General features: G+C 42.6%; 3 protein-coding genes across 6 annotated transcripts; 2 read left to right on the forward strand and 1 right to left on the reverse strand.

The window, feature by feature from the left end:
- Nucleotides 1–167: 167 nt before the first annotated feature.
- Glt8d1 (glycosyltransferase 8 domain containing 1) lies at nt 168–16,802 on the reverse strand. Of its 4 annotated transcripts, none has more exons than XM_050158165.1 (10): nt 16,702–16,802; nt 11,150–11,203; nt 10,967–11,065; nt 3,999–4,212; nt 2,320–2,437; nt 2,034–2,118; nt 1,627–1,739; nt 1,183–1,349; nt 983–1,095; nt 168–722 (listed from the first exon to the last, which is right to left on the reverse strand). In XM_050158165.1, the coding sequence occupies exons 2-10, from the start codon at nt 11,163–11,165 to the stop codon at nt 532–534; spliced, it is 1,116 nt and encodes a 371-aa protein (XP_050014122.1). In that variant the 5' UTR covers nt 11,166–11,203; nt 16,702–16,802; the 3' UTR covers nt 168–531. The 4 variants fall into 4 exon arrangements, with proteins under 4 accessions (XP_050014122.1, XP_050014121.1, XP_050014120.1 ...); XM_050158164.1 differs by lacking the exon at nt 16,702–16,802 and adding an exon at nt 16,357–16,488; XM_050158163.1 differs by lacking the exon at nt 16,702–16,802 and adding an exon at nt 16,237–16,381.
- Nucleotides 13,345–16,228, forward strand: LOC126511166 (60S ribosomal protein L31-like). The gene has a single exon (XM_050158168.1). It carries the CDS (start codon nt 13,484–13,486, stop codon nt 13,859–13,861), a length of 378 nt encoding a protein of 125 aa, XP_050014125.1. The 5' UTR covers nt 13,345–13,483; the 3' UTR covers nt 13,862–16,228.
- Spcs1 (signal peptidase complex subunit 1) lies at nt 16,747–18,481 on the forward strand. The gene is made up of 4 exons (XM_050158167.1): nt 16,747–17,007; nt 17,301–17,360; nt 17,436–17,522; nt 18,140–18,481. Exons 1-4 carry the CDS (start codon nt 16,747–16,749, stop codon nt 18,263–18,265), a joined length of 534 nt encoding a protein of 177 aa, XP_050014124.1. The 3' UTR covers nt 18,266–18,481.
- The last annotated feature ends 247 nt before the right edge of the window (nt 18,482–18,728 follow it).

Below are 18,728 nucleotides of genomic sequence, written 5' to 3' on the forward strand. Positions count from 1 at the left end.
AACTGTATCCAAAAAAAATGTGTGTGGGGACAGAGAGGGGTGGCCTATATGCAAATGGGATGGAGGCTCTAGAGGACTACATTGGACTAGAATAATCCGTGACCTGATGTGATAGAAGCTGAACTCTAGAAGAGCAGCAGTATTTACATTCAATATATGGAAGAGAATCTGTTCTCTGGAAGCAAAGATTTATTGGAAAACATTTTATTTACAAACTGAGCCACAGGTTACAAAATTAAAACCAAGCTGCAGTTCCTAACTGCAGCAGATAGATGAACTAGTACTGGTTTTATCAGTTTGTCCTTGAGGTCAGTCAACAATGTAGTAAGCAAGCATTTGGTAGGCAGATGGAGACATTTGTAGTCATCTGGGAAGCTGACAGCCACGGAAGCAATTTGTCATCTCTGCCCAGCTGAAACACCCCTTTTCTGTGGGTTGCTACAGAGAGACTCAAGCAAGCCTGACACTGTTAACTTCCCACATGTGTCTTCCAGGATTTCCTGAGTAGTGTATTTAAGCTTAAATTCTAGTTCACTTTATGTTTGAGGCATCCATATGTCTTCGGATTAAGCTGAATTTGCCTGTTGGGTCTGGAACATACCATTTTTCCCAAACATCAGCATATGAAGCAGCTCTTCCCCAAGGCTTGAAGTGGCCATTCCAGTGAAGTAACTTGGCAGCCTTTACAAACTGGGGTGAATACCGTTTTCCAGCACTGGAACCTTAAAAATGCCAAATGATTACTAGTAAGACAAAGCAATGTCATGCTAAGCTGCAGAAACCTTAAGGGAAATACTGGGTACAGACATCCCTAAGGAAGAGTTCTTAATTACCAATTTCTGATTAGCTTAAATCAGCAGCTGTCTTTGTTTTGATGTCTGCTAAGTGGCTCTGGCTGACCTCGAACTTGGGATAGTACTGCTGCCTTGGCATTCTCAAGTGCTAGGATTACCCATGCCCAGCTTGCATACTTAACACTTACCAAGGTGTCTGACGTTCCACATAGGGTCAATGGTGGAATGTTGTTGATAAAATACGATAAGCAGAGGAGGTGTGGTGATGCTGCCAGCCAGAGTTCTACTGTACAGTCCCTCTCTTGGTGAAAGAAAGAATGTCAATGAAGAGTACTGACCAACTTCTGGTAAAGACTATTTTAAAAAGATAAACTAGTTAAATACTTACTCTACATTAAGTTTCATCCATTTCTCCAGCTGGTTAGTTACATTCTGTCTCTTCCATTCAGTCAAGTTTGCAACAAAAACTCCAGGGTTAAAGGAACAGGTGCTGGCTTTCATGGAAAGCTTACGAATTCTTTCCTTTTTATAGTCAAGATAGCCAATATAATTGTACTGAAAACACAAGTGAGATATTTGCTGCTTAAAAACTTATATAGCAAGTAAAGGAGTAGTTGAACTAAGAATTCTCAAGTTATTAGCAAAAGCAATGTAGGAGATTCAACAAATACAGCAGTTGGGATCGAGTTTGTCTTAGTTGATTGTAAAGTCCATAAATGAATCTACAGAAAAGTAGGCATGCGATCTTTAGTGAAGTAACTGGTTAATGTAAGTTGAGCCCTGGATTTAACACTTCAAGCATTCATAGGGAGTAAGGTTTGCAGAAATTTACTTGGTTCCCTGCTCCACGGATAATGACTTTAGTAGAGGCTGAATCACAATCTTCTGAAAATGCAGCAGCATGTCCTGGCTTCAGTGGTGTATTATACAAGGCAAGAATGTCACCTGGAATGGATAAAGTGAAATGAGATTTTGTTCCTTCTGCTTCCCCTACCCCCAACCCATTTCTTTCAAGATGGTGTTTCTCTGTGTAGTCCTGGCTGTCCTGGAACTCATCCTGTAGACCAGGCTGACCTCGAACCCAGAGATCCACCTGCCTCTTGCCTTCTTGAGTGCTGGGATTAAAGGCATGTGCCACTACCCTGCAATCTATTCTTCCCACTTCCAATGGCCTAATGCTCACCATATGACAACCCTTATAGCCCAGAATCCAGATGAATAAAACTCATTCTTTGGTACCTTGTACAATTACATCATCATCCATGTATATGGCCTTCTTTACACTGGGAACCAGAATTGGCAAGTAGAACCTTGCAAAGGTTAACTGAAAAGGAAAGAAGCATCAGCACAGGATACAATAGCTGGGCTCTGTAAAAGCTATTAAAATGTTCTCAGAACCCTTGTAAAAGCAGTCAGTGAACTCTTGGAACTGCCCAGATTTGGTCCCTAGAGAATTAGCACTGTGCCCAAATTATGCAAGTATTCTAATCAAATACATCTATAGAAACAGACACATGGAACTCACTGGTTTCATGGACTCCCCCTGGTCAGGATCCTCCTTTACTTTCCCTTCCAAAAGTTTAGTGTCAAAATGTACAATTTTGTACCTGATGCTTTTCAGGGAAACACTGTTAAGCCAGGACCTGATAAAGAAAAAACACACTTCAGTCTTAAATAGTCATGTTTCTCAAGTATAGCCTTATCTTTCTATGCTTTTCTAACAGTGGCATAATGTAAGAGAAACCCAATACACTAGATGTTTGAAGTTCTTTATCTCTAATACTGGGGGTTCCTCAACTGAGATGAAGGCATTCCCATCAAAGTTTCTTCTCAGCCAAGAATCCACAGGGGAAAATCTTCCCCCAAAACTTTATTGTAAAAAATCTAGACTTGACAACACCCTGCCAAAAAATGGACTTCATTTCTGGAGAAAGTTATTACACTGCCCAAGGTAACGGTGAATTCACAGTTTTCCCTCAACCACCCAAATACTGAGATTACAAGGGTGCACCACCATGCCCGGCTGGGTCATAGAATTTTTACCCTTCCAAAAATTGAGTCAAATCATAATGGTAGTAAAAACTAGTTGTCAATAAAACTAGCATTTAATATTCAGCTATTGTATGATTATTTCCTGTGATGAATCTAAGAAACTAACCCACCTGACTGAGGCAATGTAAGGGACAGCCAATGTTATCTGCCCAAGCACACTTCTGAGTCCATTCTAAACCTGCAGTGTGTGCGGGGCGATGGTGGCGCACGCCTTTAATCCCAGCACTCGGGAGGCAGAGGCAGGCAGATCTCTGTGAGTTTGAGACCAGCCTGGTCTACAGAGCTAGTACCAGGACAGGCTCCAAAGCCACAGAGAAACCCTGTCTCGAAAAACCAAAAAAATAAATAAACCTGCAGTGTGTTTCTACATCTTGAATGGGTTCTGAGATTTTCAAGAATAAGAACATAATTTTAATGAATGTGAACCATGGAGAAAACCATAAGGAGAGAAATACTTAGAATTCTGATAGTCTGTTAAACAAGCTGCTTTTTAGAATAAGTTTTGTAGATTTCTGTTTTTAACTTTTTTAAGACAGTCTCATACACACCAGCCTGTCTTTTTTTTTTTTTTTTCCGAGACGGGGTTTCTCTGTAGCTTTTGGTTCCTGTCCTGGAACTAGCTCTTGTAGACCAGGCTGGCCTCGAACTCACAGAGATCCTCCTGCCTCCCGAGTGCTGGGATTAAAGGTGTGCGCCACCACCACTCGGCCCTTAAAACTTACTTTGTAGTCAAGGATGTGTTTGGAACTGACCGCCCTGCTTCTACCTCCTGAGTGCTAGGTTGACAGGCATGTGCCACTATGAACTGAACCCAGTACTTTATGCATGTGCATCTCTAAGAAGCTAAGACGAGTAAAACAATATATTGCTTCCCTTATCAGAAAGTCAGGTTGCCAAACATTAGACCTATACTAAAAGAACTGCGGAATTAACAGTGTGACTTTGACAGCTAGTTTTGTTCCTGATATAAATTATCATTTCTCTTGCCATAGAGACATGACTCAATCACATGGAAAAAATATTTGTACTCTGTGTGTTTGTGCATGGTAAAACAGGAAGACATCATAATATATTGTAAATGGTTTCTGGCTCAGCAGTGGGCTGGTGAAGAGCATCAGGCAGAGGCAGAATCACTAGGAAAGCAGTGCTCACCGGAGATGGTCTGCTGTACTGTTGAGGGTAACAATGTAAAAAATCACATTGGAGCGAGTGTTCCGATGAACACTATTTATGGCCGCAATTGTCCCACCCAGCCTGTCTTCAGAGGCAGCAATGACCACAGGAATCTCTTCTTGTCTCCCATTTACTGGATGTTGATGAACATCTGTGGCAAAGTCTATGGGCTGAAGCCCCAGGATTCCTGAATCTGAAAAGAACACACAAGGAAAACACTGAGACACAATCTCAGGAATTTTTGTTTCGCTTGGGTTTGTTGTTTGTTTTGTTCTTTGAAACAGAGTTTTACTATATAATCTTGGCTGGCCTGGAACATGCTAAGTAGACCAGGTTAGCCTCAAAAAAGTTACTGTGCTAGAAGTAAAGGTATGCACTACCATGTCCAGCAAGTTGTTTTTTTTTTTTTTTTCTTTTTTTTGAGACAGGTTGTCTCTATGTAGCCTTGGCTGTCCTGGAACTCACTTGATAGACCAGGCTGGCCTAAAACTCAAGAGATCCACCTGCCTCTGCCTCCCAAGTGCTGGGATTAAAGGTGTGCACCACTACCACCTAGCTGCCCAGCAAGGTTTTTTGGTTTGTTTTTTTTTTTTTTTTTTTCTACAGAGTCCAGTGCACCATGATTAATAAAAACCCAGAAACATATATTGGGGTTCAACCTGAAGGTCAGAAAAGCAGAACAGCCAGCCACTGGCTCTTACCTCTACCTCAGTATGAAATGGCGATCCTGCCTCCAGGAATCTTCAGAATGAGCCTGTGTCTGAGAGTTGTCTCCTCTCATAATTCTCACTAGGGCTGGAAGTAAAGGTGTACACCACTACCGCCATTTTCTATGGCAAACTAGTGTAACTACTGGGATTATAGGTGTGTGTCACCACTGCCTGGTCTGTAAGGTTGGCCAGTAGGGCTGTTTTACTCTTTGATCTTCAGGCAAACTTTATTTATAAAAATACAAATGAAATATCATTACATTTCCAGATTTTGTCCAAAATTAAAAAGGAGGCTATAACAAATATAAGAAAACTATATACAATAAGTACCATGACTATATATAATTTATGCAAGTAATAAATACATTAATAGTGTCTAGTGCATTTGACAAATACAGAGAAAATATCCCATAATTTATCCTATCCTGGTGAGTCCAAAGTCTTGTACCTAATTTACTTTCTACCATAACTTGCTTTCTGTATCTGGTAAACAAGGAAAACTATATCTAGTCTTTAACTCCCTCAGAGACCAAAGAAGGAAATAATAGTAACTGAGTAAGCAGGAAGTGCATGCAGGAGACTTCTAAAGAATTTGAGAAATGACAGAAAATGCTGGCTGCCTGAACAGTCACCTAAAGTTCCTCTGCAACATTCTGGCATCCATCTTCAGCCTACAGGCCTAGCTTATCTGACAGACTTTTCTGTGAAACAGGATATTCTAAAGGGCTATCCTGCCTTGTCTTGACAATGTTTGGCAGTAACTTTCTTTTGTGTCCTGCTTGTCTAATTAGGATAGCATACTGTCAGCAGCCAAGGCAAGGGCATTTTCTTGTCCAGTGTGGCATTTATTTTTGCCACAAAGAAAGTAAACTCCATGTGGAGTATCTTCAATGCCCATCATCGTCTCTGAAGTAGATTGGTGCTGCCAGGAACAGACATGTCTCATTGTCATAATAAAAAAAAGAGAGAGAGCTTATTAAAACATCTTAAATGATATATTCTGTAGATCACTGAAGTGTTTGAAGATGACCTGTCTATCTAAAATATATCTTTGTTTGACCTTTAAAATATACCTAATGTGACTACAAGTTTGATTATTATAGGTAAATAATTACTAACTGCATTTCCTTATTATCCTAAACAGTTGGTAATAATAACTTCCAAAGACTAGAAATTTCATAACATTGTTAAATGAGCTGGATAGGTACACAATACCTTGAACAAAATTAGAAAAGTATGTACAGTATGTTCCAACAAAATTTATCATAAATTTGTATCAATATACAAAAGTCCAATACAATGTAAAGCATTTAAAACCAATAGTTGTTTTTTAAAAAGTAGATTGAATACTCTACTCTTTCATTCTACCATATTTATATCCTCCCTTTTTTCTTTTCAGAGTAGATTCAATAATCTACCCTTTTATCCTATTATATCTATATCCCTTTTTCCTTTTCAAAACAAGAACTAATTTTTTAAAACAAGGAATCTAATTTCCGTGTTTAGCTTTTTCCTGACCATTACCAATAATAACTTGTAACCAACCCCCCAAACAATGACAAATATCCATAACCCATTGAATGACCAAAAACCACCCACCCCACCTCTTAGGAATGTGGGTGTCATATTCTTAAATTTACTTCCTGATGTCTGGGTTGGGGCAATGGTATCTTTAGTGAAAAAAAAAATTGGGTTAATTGCCAAGTCCTGGGAGAGGTAGCTTATCATTTGCTGTCTAGTCTCTGCATAATCCCAAGTGCATAATCCCCAAGTGCTAGGATTAAAGGTGTGTGCCAAATGTGGTACATTTACACAATGGAGTACTACACAACAGAAAAAAATAACAGCTTGAATTATGCAGGAAAATAGATGGAGCTAGAAAACATTATTTTGAGTGAGGTAGCCCAGACACAGAAAGACAATTATCACATGTACTCACTCATAGGTGGTTTTTAAACACAAAGCAAAGAAAGCCAGCCTACAAACCACAATCCCAGAGAATTTAGACAACAATGAGGACACTAAGAGAGACTTACATAGATATAATCTATATGGGAAATAGAAAGTAGAAAAAGACAAGATCTCCTGAGTAAACTGGGAGCATGGAGACCTTGGGGGAGGGTTGAAGGGGGGAGAGGCAGGGAGGGCAGCAGAGAAAAATGTAGAGCTCAATAAATATCAATTAAAAAAAGAGTTTATTATCAATCTATCCTAATTTGCACCTTCTGGGGTCTAATTTTTTGTAAACATTTTATAGCCTACATAATAAATAGAATCTTGAGCTAAAAAATAATTTTTATAAAAAAACTAAAAAAAGCCAGGCAGTGGTGGCACACACCTTTAATCCCAGCACTCGGGAGGCAGAGGCAGGAGGATCTCTGGGAGTTCGAGGCCAGCCTGGTCTACAAGAGCTAGTTCTGGGACGGGCACCAAAGCTACAGAGAAACCCTGTCTTGAAAAACAAAAACAAAAACAAAAAAAAACTAAAAACACACACACACACACACACACAAAAAAAAAAAAACTATAGATAGATAGATAGATAGATAGACAGACAGACAGACAGACAGAATCTCCTCTTTGTATTTTTTCAGGAGTAATTTGTCAGAGAACTGTCTCCTCTCATCTTATATTCCTCTCTAGGGCTGGGATTAAAGGCGTGCACCACTACAGCACTGTTTCTATAGCAAATTAGTGTGGCTACTAGGATTAAAAAATTGTGCCACCACTGTCTGGTCTGTAAGGCTGATCACTGGGGCTGTTTTACTCTCTGATCTTCAGGCAAGCTTTATTTATAAAAATACAAATGAAATGTCACTACAATCCAAGACATAGAAGGAGATAACATGAGAATTACAGTAGCAATTTACTTATTCTTTTTTTTTTTTTTTTTTTTTTGGTTTTTTCGAGACAGGGTTTCTCTATAGCTTTGGAGCCTGTCCTGGAACTAGCTCTTGAAGACCAGACTGGCCTCGAACTCACAGAGATCCACCTGAGTGCTGGGATTAAAAGTGTGAGCCACCACCACCTGGCTAATTTACTTATTATTCTTTTTATTATTACTATTATTTATGAAATATTCTGTCTGTGTGTATGTCTGCAGGCCAGAAGAGGGCGCCAGACCCCATTTCAGATGGTTGTGAGCCACCATGTGGCTGTTGTGAATTGAACTCAGGACCTTTGGAAGAGCAGGAAATGCTCTTAACCTCTGAGCCATCTCTCCAGCCCCTAATTTACAATAAGGGACTCATTAATTTTGAAGCATACAATAGAAAACTGTGTTTTCACATACATAAGCACTTTTAAAGAAGTGGAAGAATTTTAAAAAATAATCTGGCAGCTGGGCGGTGGTGGCACACACCTTTAATCCCAGCACTCGAGAGGCAGGCAGATCTCTGTGAGTTCGAGACCAGCCTGGTCTACAAGAGCTAGTTCCAGGACAGGCTCCAAAACCACAGAGAAACCCTGTCTCGAAAAACAAAAAACAAAACAAACCAAAACCAAAATGAATGTACACAGTTATATGCAAGTTTTGTGCAATTAGATGCAAAAGATCCAAGTATCTGAAGATTTGGGTCCTACAGCCAGTCCTATGAATACAGGACAGCTGTGTATTCACTCTGCTATCAATGAACACTGAGTCTTAGTATATACTAGATAATGTCTAGCCCTAGAGTTACAACCAGGAATAAAGCACGTAAATTTTAACTAGAAAAATATCTATGTCTATGTATGTCTTGCATGTAATGAAGTTCTCACTGTGGGATTGCCATCAAATTCTGAAAGTTATTAAAAAAGAAAATGTATCTTCTGTGGATATAAATAAACTTAACAGCATTAAAATTACACAAAGTCTTAAATACATATTTGAAGTTTACTTTATGCTTATGATAAAAATTACATGGAAAAGGTTGTCATGTAGTTTAGTATAATCTCAAATACATATAAAAATACAAATACTGAGAAAGGAACTAAAATATACCAGGTCAAAATTTTTTAGTAGTTTCTCGTGTCAGTGAAATAACTTATTCAACTAATACTAAATGATTCTATCTCTGCCTCCAAATGCTGGGCTTAAAGTTACGAGCTAACTCTGACTTTATTTCCTTTTTGAGAAAGAGTCTTCTGTAGCTTAGGCTTACCTCAACTTGGTACATAACCAAAGATGGCCTGTACTTCCTCCTAATACCACTTACTATTGTGTGCATGTGTATATATGATGTGTGGGTATGGGTATACCATGGTACATACTGTTGGATTGCTATCCACTAGTGAGAGAGTGAGAGAGAGTGTGTAATTTTATTTTATTATTATTATTTTGGTTTTTTGAGACAGGGTTTTTCTATAGCTTTGGAGCCTGTCCTGGAACTTGCTCTGCAGACCATGCTGGCTTCAAACTCACAGAGATCTGCTTCCCGAGTCCTGGGATTAAAGGTGTGTGCCACCACCACCCGGCATATGTGTATTTATTTTTTAAAACAAAGTTTTGCTATTGCCTGTACTAGCCCCAAATTCATGATTATTTGCCTTGCCTCAGCTTCCCAATTGCTAGGAATTTTGGGGTGTGTCATTACATCTAGCCTCAAAAATCATTTTTGAAAACAAGGACATTGTGGTTCGCATCTGAAATTCCATCTGCTGTGGATTATGCTCATTGCTAAATAAAAGCTGATTAGCCAATAGCTGGGCAGGCAGAGACTCAGCGCCAGAGTCAGCAAGGAGAATTTTGGGGAGAGGAAAGCAGAGTCTGAGAGTTGCCAGCAAACACAAAGAAGCAAGATGAGAATGCCGTACTGAGAAAAGGTACCAGACTGGAGAGATGGATCATGAGCACTGGCTGCTCTTCCAGAGTTCAATTCACAGCAATCACATGGTGACTCACAACCATCTATAATGAAATAAGGTGCCCTCTTCTGGCCTGCAGGCATATATTTAGTCAGAACACTGAATATATAATAAATAAATCTTTTTTAAAAAAAAGGGGGGGGGTGGAGAAAAGGTACCAAGTCTCTTGGCTAAACATAGGTAAGAACTATGGGCTGATTTAAGTGTAAGAGTTAGTGAGTAAGAAGCCTGAGCTATCAGCCAAGCATTTATAAGTAATATAAGCTTCAGTGTAGTAATTTGGGAAGTGGCTGCCAGGTATTTGGGACTCAGTGGCTAATTCCATCATATGGAAGCTGAGGCAGGATGATCAGGAATTCAAGAACAGCCCATAGTGAGTTTGAAGCCAGGCTCAGCCATAAGATCCAGTCTCAAAACAACAGAAAACAACAAAAAGATATCTACAAACACCCCGAAGCCTCAAATATCCTACATTACCAGGGTAGAATCATATGAACAACTAGATAACTGTAACGTAATTATACAATAGAATGGTTTTTAATCAGCCGATAAGACTTTGATGTCTGTTTTATCACAAAGTCCTACTGCTGTGACCGCTAAGTTAAAGGAAAGTGACAGATTTATCGACACTGCAGGGTAAAGACAAGCATCAGATACCAGGACGCAACTTCTAAAGCTCTGACCTGATGCAATTTAAGGTCTCTGACTTGATAGAAAGGAATATTCTCTCAGATCAAGTCCTTAGCTAAAGACTTGACTACAAACCGGGCAGTGGTGGCACACGCCTTTAATCCCAGCACTTGGGAGGCAGAGGCAGGCGGATCTCTGTGAGTTCGAGGCCAGCCTGGTCTACAAGAGCTAGTTCCGGGACAGGCACCAAAGCTACAGCTACAGAGAAACTCTGTCTCAAAAAAAAAAAAAAGACTTAACCACAGAGACAAGAGCGGGAGGAGTGCCCACGCCCCTCCCCCTTACGGCCATTGCCTAACTCAGTTACTCGCTGTCCACCTTATCCAGACAGCCTGAGCAAAGCAATTACCAAAGATCAAACAGCCTTGTCTGGACAAACAGCTCCAGGAAGCAGAGCTTGCACACAGCCCCTGAATCTCCATTTAACTTCCATTTCCCAAACCTCCTATGTAACCTGCAAGTATCCCCTCCTTCTTTTTGCAGACACCCCCTCCCTGCTGTGTCTGTCCTTTGCTGTTTGAAGTTAACAGCCCCCTCTACTGAGGTCACTGGTCTCTTTTGGCTTTCTGCCCCTTTACACTGCCTCAGAGTCTTTCTAAGCCCAAGAAGCGAGTTTTCCTTTCTTTTTTTCTTTTACACAGTGCTATCAGTTACAATGTGGGACAACAGACAGTAGTGCAGAGTCAGTAAAGGTTCCCATACCTGTTATGTCATTCCTTAACAAACTACTCAAGCTGAGGAAGTTATGGTGCAAAACCAGTAAGAAGAGAACAACAGCCAGGACCCAGATGATGATGCTCACTGAAACAGAGGGAACCTGTATTACATCTCTTGGCTTTGGTCTATGTATAAAAGCAATGGAATTTGGAGAGAGGGAGAACATACCTTTACGGAATGACATCCTTTTCTTCTGTCTTATACAAACATTAGATACTAATCCTATAAAATAAAAGTCCCCAAAGTCAGTAAGGACATGAGAATGGTCATCAAAAATACTTATCCAGACACTTTTTTCTAAATTATTAACTTTCAAGAGCCCAATCTGGAGCCTGAAAAAAAAAAACCTTTTTAAAGATATATAGATATATGTGTGTGCGCTATCTGCATACCTTTACACCAGAAGAGGGCATCAGTCACCATGTGGTTGTTGGGAATTGAATTCAAGACCTCTGGAAGCAGCTAGTATTCTTATCCTCTGAGCCAACTCTCCAGTACAGAGTCTGAAAATTTTATGATGATCATAGTGCTTTCAAGTGACATTTGAGACCACATAGCTTTAGATAGTTCCATGAGATTCAACACCTTCTGGCCTCTGCAGGTACTGCATGCACATGGTACACACAGAGAGAAGTAGGCATTGTGTATACACATAAAAATCTGCTTTAAGGGACAATAAGTCAGGCTGAGGACACAGCTTAGTGGGTAAGGGTGCGGGCTGGGTTAAGGATGAGGATGTATCTGTGCTCATATCTGATGGAGGAAGGTCATTGGCTAATAAAGAAACTGGCTTGGCCCATTTTATTGGTTAGAACATAGGTGGGTGGAGTAAACAGAAGAGAATGCTGGGAGGAAGAGGAAGTGAGGTCAGAAGTAATGCAGCTCCTCTCAGAGCCAGATGCCTCAGACAGAGAGGCATGCTCTGCTCTCCCGGGCAGATGCACGCAATGAAGCTCCTCCGACCCAGGATGGATGTAGGCTAGAATCTTCCTGGTAAGCGCACCTTGGGGTGCTTACACAGATGATTAGAAATGGGCTAAATTAATATGTGAGAATTAGCCTAGAAGAGGCTAGATAGAAATGGGTCAAGCAGTGTTAAAATGAATACAGTTTGTGTGTTGTTATTTCGGGCATAAGCTAGCAGGCGGCTGGGGTGCTGGGGACGCAGCCCCGCCGGGCTTCTTATTTCAACATATATCCCCAGCTCCCATGTCAAAAACTGGGCATGGTCACATGCACATCTGTGACCTCGTCACTGTGGGAGGGAGGCAAAGATTGGAGGATCCTGAGGCTTGCTGACCACCGGCCTAGCTCCAGGTTCAGTAAGCAGAGAGATCAAGCAGGACACCAGAGGCCCTCCTCTGGGCTCTACACACCTGCATGCACAACACACAGAACCCAGATTCATCTCTGTTGATGAAGTGACGAAGTATTAAGAAAGTGGTATCCACACCGGTGCTTTCTAGGCCCTCTCTGCTCATCTGACACCTTTACTTTCTTAAAACAATTCAATGGAGAAGACTGTGGAATATGTATTTATGAAACTAAATTGATTAAACAAATTCACCCATAGTGGTCTTTAAACATGTAGACAGGGGTGTTTATTTGACAAAGGACTTTCAGCCAACCACACTGCTGAGAAAGTTAATTTACACTATGTGTGCATCAGGCATTTAACTTCCCAAGGTCTTTATAAAAGCAGGCGTTCTGTTTTAAATAGGACCATGGGTCATATTACACATTTGAGGCAATGTAATTCAGACTTACAAAGAAAGAGCTAAAACACATGAACACGTTCCTTTTTAGAACAGTATATATAAAACATATCACACCAATGAACTTCCTCTGTAAAAAATACGCATTATAGACTGGCAAGGTAGCTCAGTGAGTAAAGGTGTTTGCTTGCAGGATAAGCTTGATGACAGAGTTCGCTCCTCGAACCCACGGAGAGAACTGACTCCGAAAGCTGCCTGTCTCTTCTTCCCCGTGCGCACCACAGCACCCGCACTCACTCTCACTCTGTCTCTCTCTCACACACACACAAAATTTTTTAATATGTATATATGTATTGTAAGTATATGTATGTAACAACAATGAAAAAAGGTCTTTTTATAATTTATTTAGCTTTATTTTTATGTGCATTGGTGTAAAGGCATCAGAACCCCTAGAACTGGAGTTACAGACAGTTCTGAGCTGCCATGTAGGTGCTGGGAACTGACTCCTGGGTCCTTTGGAAGAGCAGCCACTGCTCCTAACCTCTGAGCTAGCTTTCCAGCCCCCACACAAATTTTTTTAAAGTTAAGAACACAGCTGTGGGTTGAGAAGAGAGCTCAGCCCATTAAGAGCTCGCTGTGCATGTCAGGACCCAAGTTAGATCCCAGAAACTCCATATAAAGCAGGGTGTGGATACTCGCGACGCGGCTTTCTTTCCCACAATCCCTCGTGCCCGTCCTTTCCAGCTTGGGCCCAGCAGAAGCCCCCCTGTCGCCTGCATTTTTTTAGATGGCTCCCGCAAAGAAGGGTGGCGAGAAGAAGAAGGGCCGTTCTGCCATCAACGAGGTGGTGACCCGAGAATACACCATCAACATTCACAAGCGCATCCATGGCGTGGGCTTTAAGAAGCGTGCTCCTAGGGCACTCAAAGAAAACCGGAAATTTGCCATGAAGGAGATGGGGACTCCAGATGTGCGGATTGATACCAGGCTCAATAAAGCCGTCTGGGCCAAAGGAATAAGGAATGTTCCATATCGTATCCGGGTACGTTTGTCCAGAAAACATAATGAGGATGAGGACTCACCAAACAAACTCTACACATTGGTAACTTACGTGCCTGTTACCACATTCAAAAATCTACAGACAGTCAATGTGGATGAGAACTAACCTACTGAATCTCAAATAAAGTTGGAGAACAGCCTTCAAAAAAAAAAAAAAAAAGCAGGGTGTGTACCCCCCATCACTGAGATGAAGACTGCACGATTCCTGGTGAATCTTAAGGAACACCACCCGAGGCTGACCTTTGTCCTCCACGTTTGTGTTCTTACACACATGGAAATGCACACACACAAAAATAAAAACACACATCATATGTCCCGCTCTTTGTCTCTATCACATCCTAGGCTGAGCCTGACCTACAGAAACTGGCACATTGGGAGCCACTCAATAAAGCCTTAACATCTGCCTGCTTTGAGCTAAATTTCACCAAGACTGGATACAACAATCTCATTCCAACCATCCCCAGCTAGTTGCTGGTACAAAAGGCAATGGTTTGTCTCATCAACTTCTAGTGATGCTAGTTACAGGTAACATTGTATATGGAATGGAAGTCACATGTATCTGATCTACTCTAGTTAGCAGAACATAAGAAACACACCTCTAGCAAGTACCGAATGCACTTAAGTACATACACGTGACAGAAAACACTAAGTTCTACCAGTTACCTACATGAAAAATACCAGCTATCATAGTAAGTCTGATCAATGGTGTGCTTCCTGGTAATGAGGGTTCCTTGGTTTGTTTAGGAGCTCTCGAAATTTCATATAGTAGCAACATTTTTGCCAGAGTACAATTGTGTATAATTTTCTTCACTATGCAAATCCATGGTGATTTGCTCAGAAATTATAAAACTTTTACATCCCTAAACTATTTGTATACAAAAAAGCCTCCTCATAAGCACACACACACACACACACACAAACACACACAGAGGAAACCCAGGACAGATATTGCCCATTACTATGAAAGAAATTTTAAGGAAAAAACTTTTTTTGCTTATTGTTTTTGAGACACGGTCTCCACCTAAAGCCCAGGCTGACCCTGAACTTTTGATCCTGCTGCCCAGTGCTGAGATTATTGGGTTGCACCATGTTTTAGCCGTTTCTTTTTTTTTGCTTGTGTATGTGTATACCGTATGTGCATGCATGTGTGCTTGCATGTTTGAGAGTGTGTGTATGTGGGGGGAGGAGTCAGAGATTGAAGTCAGATTTTCATGTCCCACCTTACAAAGTCTCTCAACTGAACCCCAACTTGCCAGTCTTTCTAGTCATCTTGTTCTCAGGGGCTCATCTCTACCTCCTGAGTGCTGGGACTGCAGGTGTGCTGCCATGCCCAGCCTGCACTGAACAGATACTGGGGACTTGAACTCAGGTCCTCCACTTGTGTGCTAAGTACTTTTCCCATCATCTCTCTAGCTAACTTCCACCTTTAAAACACAAACACGCTCGCTCCCTGTATTTATAGCCACAGTCTCAACAATCATTTTGCTTATTTTCCCTCTTATTATTACAGACCACACATATGCACAAGATGCTATCCCACTGGTGCCGGTTCCGTATCCTACAATTGCTTGTAGGAGCATCATAAACATCTTTCCATTCCCGGCGGATCACTCCCGCAGCATGCTAGCATGTTCTGGTCTTTCAGTTAGTTAAAGGCGGGAGAGGGGAGTGGAGGATGGACAGGATCGAACTCTGCCTCCTTCATACTAATGGACTGAAAAGATTTGCATCTTTGTTCTTCGACGTCTGTTCCCATTTCCAAACTGCTCTTGTGGAGATCACCAACCACTATCCTCTCCTTGCACCACGAATCTCACACTTCCCTCTCGATTATGAAATTGTCACAAGTACGGATTTGTATCGCATGAATGTAAGTTCTATGGAAACAGGGAGCTAAATGAAAATATAAATCTACTGCTGAATCCCTGAGCCTAAGATCATCCCCACCAAAGAACAACAGGCACGTGGTATTTGTTGGGTAGTCTTGCAAATTCAGGAGCATCCAGTCTCCAATCAAGAAGAGAATGCCATCTTAATAATCAGGGACACTCTGTCCATAAGGGAAAGTATCATTGAAAAATTGGTGGCTCGGTGGATGGGTAGATGCGGGCAGCAGCCACTCAGCTTCCGGCCTAGAGTGGCTAGCATCTCACTGACTGCAAGAACGGCAGAGTCTACAGAGATAGATGGCCCCAGAGAGCCGGATCCCCAGAATGGGTACCCCATCTAGCTCACTAACAAGGGGAAAGCTCGGGCTTTTGAAATATACACCACCCTTGAAGGAGGGGCTAAGGGAATCTTTTAGGTGATCTTTACCAGGAGGGAGTGTGAGAGCCATGGAAACCAACAACCAAATAGTTGGACTGAATATGGGGTCCTCTAGGTGGGGGAGTGGGGGCTCATTCCATGAACCGTGGGGCCGCCAGGGCCTCGTGCTCGGTTATCTTCCCTAATTCTAAGGGTCATTAATGGTCTCCTTACTCTTAAGAGCGACGGGGACGTGGAGTGGCAGTCCCGGGGTTCCGCCACGCAATGACACGCCAGGTTAGAGCCGCGTCAGACGAATCCTAGTCCTGAGGAGCTCGGCGCAGCCGCCTTTACCTGCGCCTGGAGGAGGGGCCGCCGCCCGCGCCCCGGCCCGCCCCGCCAGCTCAGCGCTCGCACCGCAGGCCCCAGGCCCGGCCCCCCCGCGGGGCTGCCTGCGTCCGCCGCACCCCGGCCGCGGCCCCCTGGCCCGCGAGCTCTGCAGCAACCACGCTGTGCCACCAGGTCTCGGCTTGACAGTGGCTCCGCTTCCAGAGCGCCACGCGCAGCAGGCGCCACGGGGCAGTCCCGGTCCTCCCGGAGAAAAGGCCGTCGCTATGGAGACGCGGCGCGTGCCGGCGGCCGTTCGGAGGAGCAGGCACAGCCCGCGAGGCGCGGTTCTGGGCAGCCGGTAGCACTGACCGGTGCGATGCTCCGGTCAGGTCGCAGCCCCAGTCCTCGTGAGCAATGCGCTGGATTCCAGGAACTTTAGGAGACGTCTCTCCTTTGGCGATGGCGCGGGGCGGGGCCAGAGGGCGTCTGTGCCCGTCGGACACATCCGCTTCCGGGGCCACGGCCGTCGGACTGAGGGGCTCAGCGGGTCGACCAAGCTACGCTCGGTGTCGCGCCCCACAAACCGTACTCCTTAAGAATCGGCTACCTCTGCTTTGTTGTCGATCTTCTCCGCCAATCATGCTGGAACATCTGAGTTCGCTGCCCACCCAGATGGTGAGGATGCGCGTCCCAGGTCCCCGCAGGCCCCTTTGGAGCGCTGGAGCACCGACTGGGGTGGCGTGTGGTTCACATCCTCAAAGATCCTAGGGCCTCTTTTCTTCCCCAGAAAGGATTCCCTTACCCATACTCCGTTAAGGTGCCCAAAGTTTCCCTGGGAAATCAAAATTTTGCTTCCTTACCGGGAAACTCCCGGTGTTGAGTGCTGCCAGTCCCAACACTGAGTTCCTCAAAAGAACATCAGTCCTTTGGTAATGGGACCAACGCCGCCTCTTCTCTTTCGTCCCTAGGATTACAAGGGGCAGAAGCTAGCAGAACAGATGTTTCAGGGGATTATTCTTTTTTCTGCAGTAAGTATTGATTTTTATCTTTAATCTCATAATCCCGTGTCCCTCCGTCTTTAATATACTTGGTTCTCTTTTCAGATAGTTGGGTTTATCTACGGGTACGTGGCTGAACAGTTTGGGTGGACCGTCTACATAGTTATGGCAGGATTTGCTTTCTCGTGTTTGGTAAGAAATTTGTGGCTTTTTGAGTATTAGTAGCAACATCAATTTTATTGTTGGGAAACTTGGTTGGACCTAGTAGTGAGAACCAGAATCAGCTCTGTCTTCGTCTTTCCTAGTATTATTGGGAAAGTAGAATATTAATGTCAGATGGTGTGAGCTGGCCAGAAGAGCAGAACTTTCTTTTTTAAAGATTTATTTATGTATTACATATACGATGTTCTGCCTGCACGTGTACCTACACACCAGAAGAGGCCACCAGATCTCATTACAGATGGTTGTGAGCCAGGTTTCTGGGAATTGAACTCAGGACCTCTGGAAGAGCAGCCAGTGCTTTTAACCTCTGAGCCATCTCTCCCACCCAAGAGCAGAACTTTCTAGTTTCCTTTTGCAGCTTACTCTAGGCAGGCTTTCCTACTGTGCTCGCTATGCCTCCATCTTTCTTTTAGTTCTTAAAACTGTGTGTGTAAACACTTCGTGCTTGCTCTCACCACCTGACACACCCTGTCTGGTCAGTTTGTTAATTTTTAGCATGGTGGTTATTTGGGGATCAGACATTACACATACTGATCTTTTAAACTTTGGGTAGAAATAAATGCTGCCTTTTCTCTTTTCTAATCTAGCTGACACTTCCTCCGTGGCCAATCTATCGCCGGCATCCCCTGAAGTGGTTACCTGTTCAAGACTTAGGCACCGAAGACAAGAAATCAGGGGACAGAAAAGTTAAGAGACATGCTAAAAATAATTGATGTGAGCTTTCACGATTCAGCGCCTGCTTTCGTTTCCTGTAAAATGAGCTGAATGGCTTTCATAACCAAAACGTGAGCTGTGTAGAGATCCAGCTGGTTTTAACTTACAGCTATTTTATTCCATCTCTTCATAATCTTGCCATGGAGATTAAGTGGAATATAAGTGTGCAATGCTTCTTTTAGGTGTACATGATGAATAAAATCTCCTAACTGGTAGCACTTTTTTTCTTTCTAATATAGTCTTGCAATGGGTTCTCACTATGTAGACGAGGCTGTCTCCAAGCTCAAAATCCCACTGCTTCAGCACCCCAAACTGCTGGGATTACGGGTATATGTACCACACCTGTTTTTTAACTTTCAGAGTTTCACAATTTATTGTGAGTTTTTGAACTGTTTTAATAGTGGTTTTGTTTTGGTGGTGATGCTTTTTGTTTGTTCGTTTGTTTTTTTTTTTTTTTTTTTT

The sequence above is a fragment of the Alexandromys fortis genome, unplaced genomic scaffold (genome assembly GCF_014885135.2).
Source record: "Alexandromys fortis isolate MF-2015 unplaced genomic scaffold, M_Fortis_MF-2015_v1.1 scaffold_106, whole genome shotgun sequence".
NCBI classification, from domain to species: domain Eukaryota; kingdom Metazoa; phylum Chordata; class Mammalia; order Rodentia; family Cricetidae; genus Alexandromys; species Alexandromys fortis.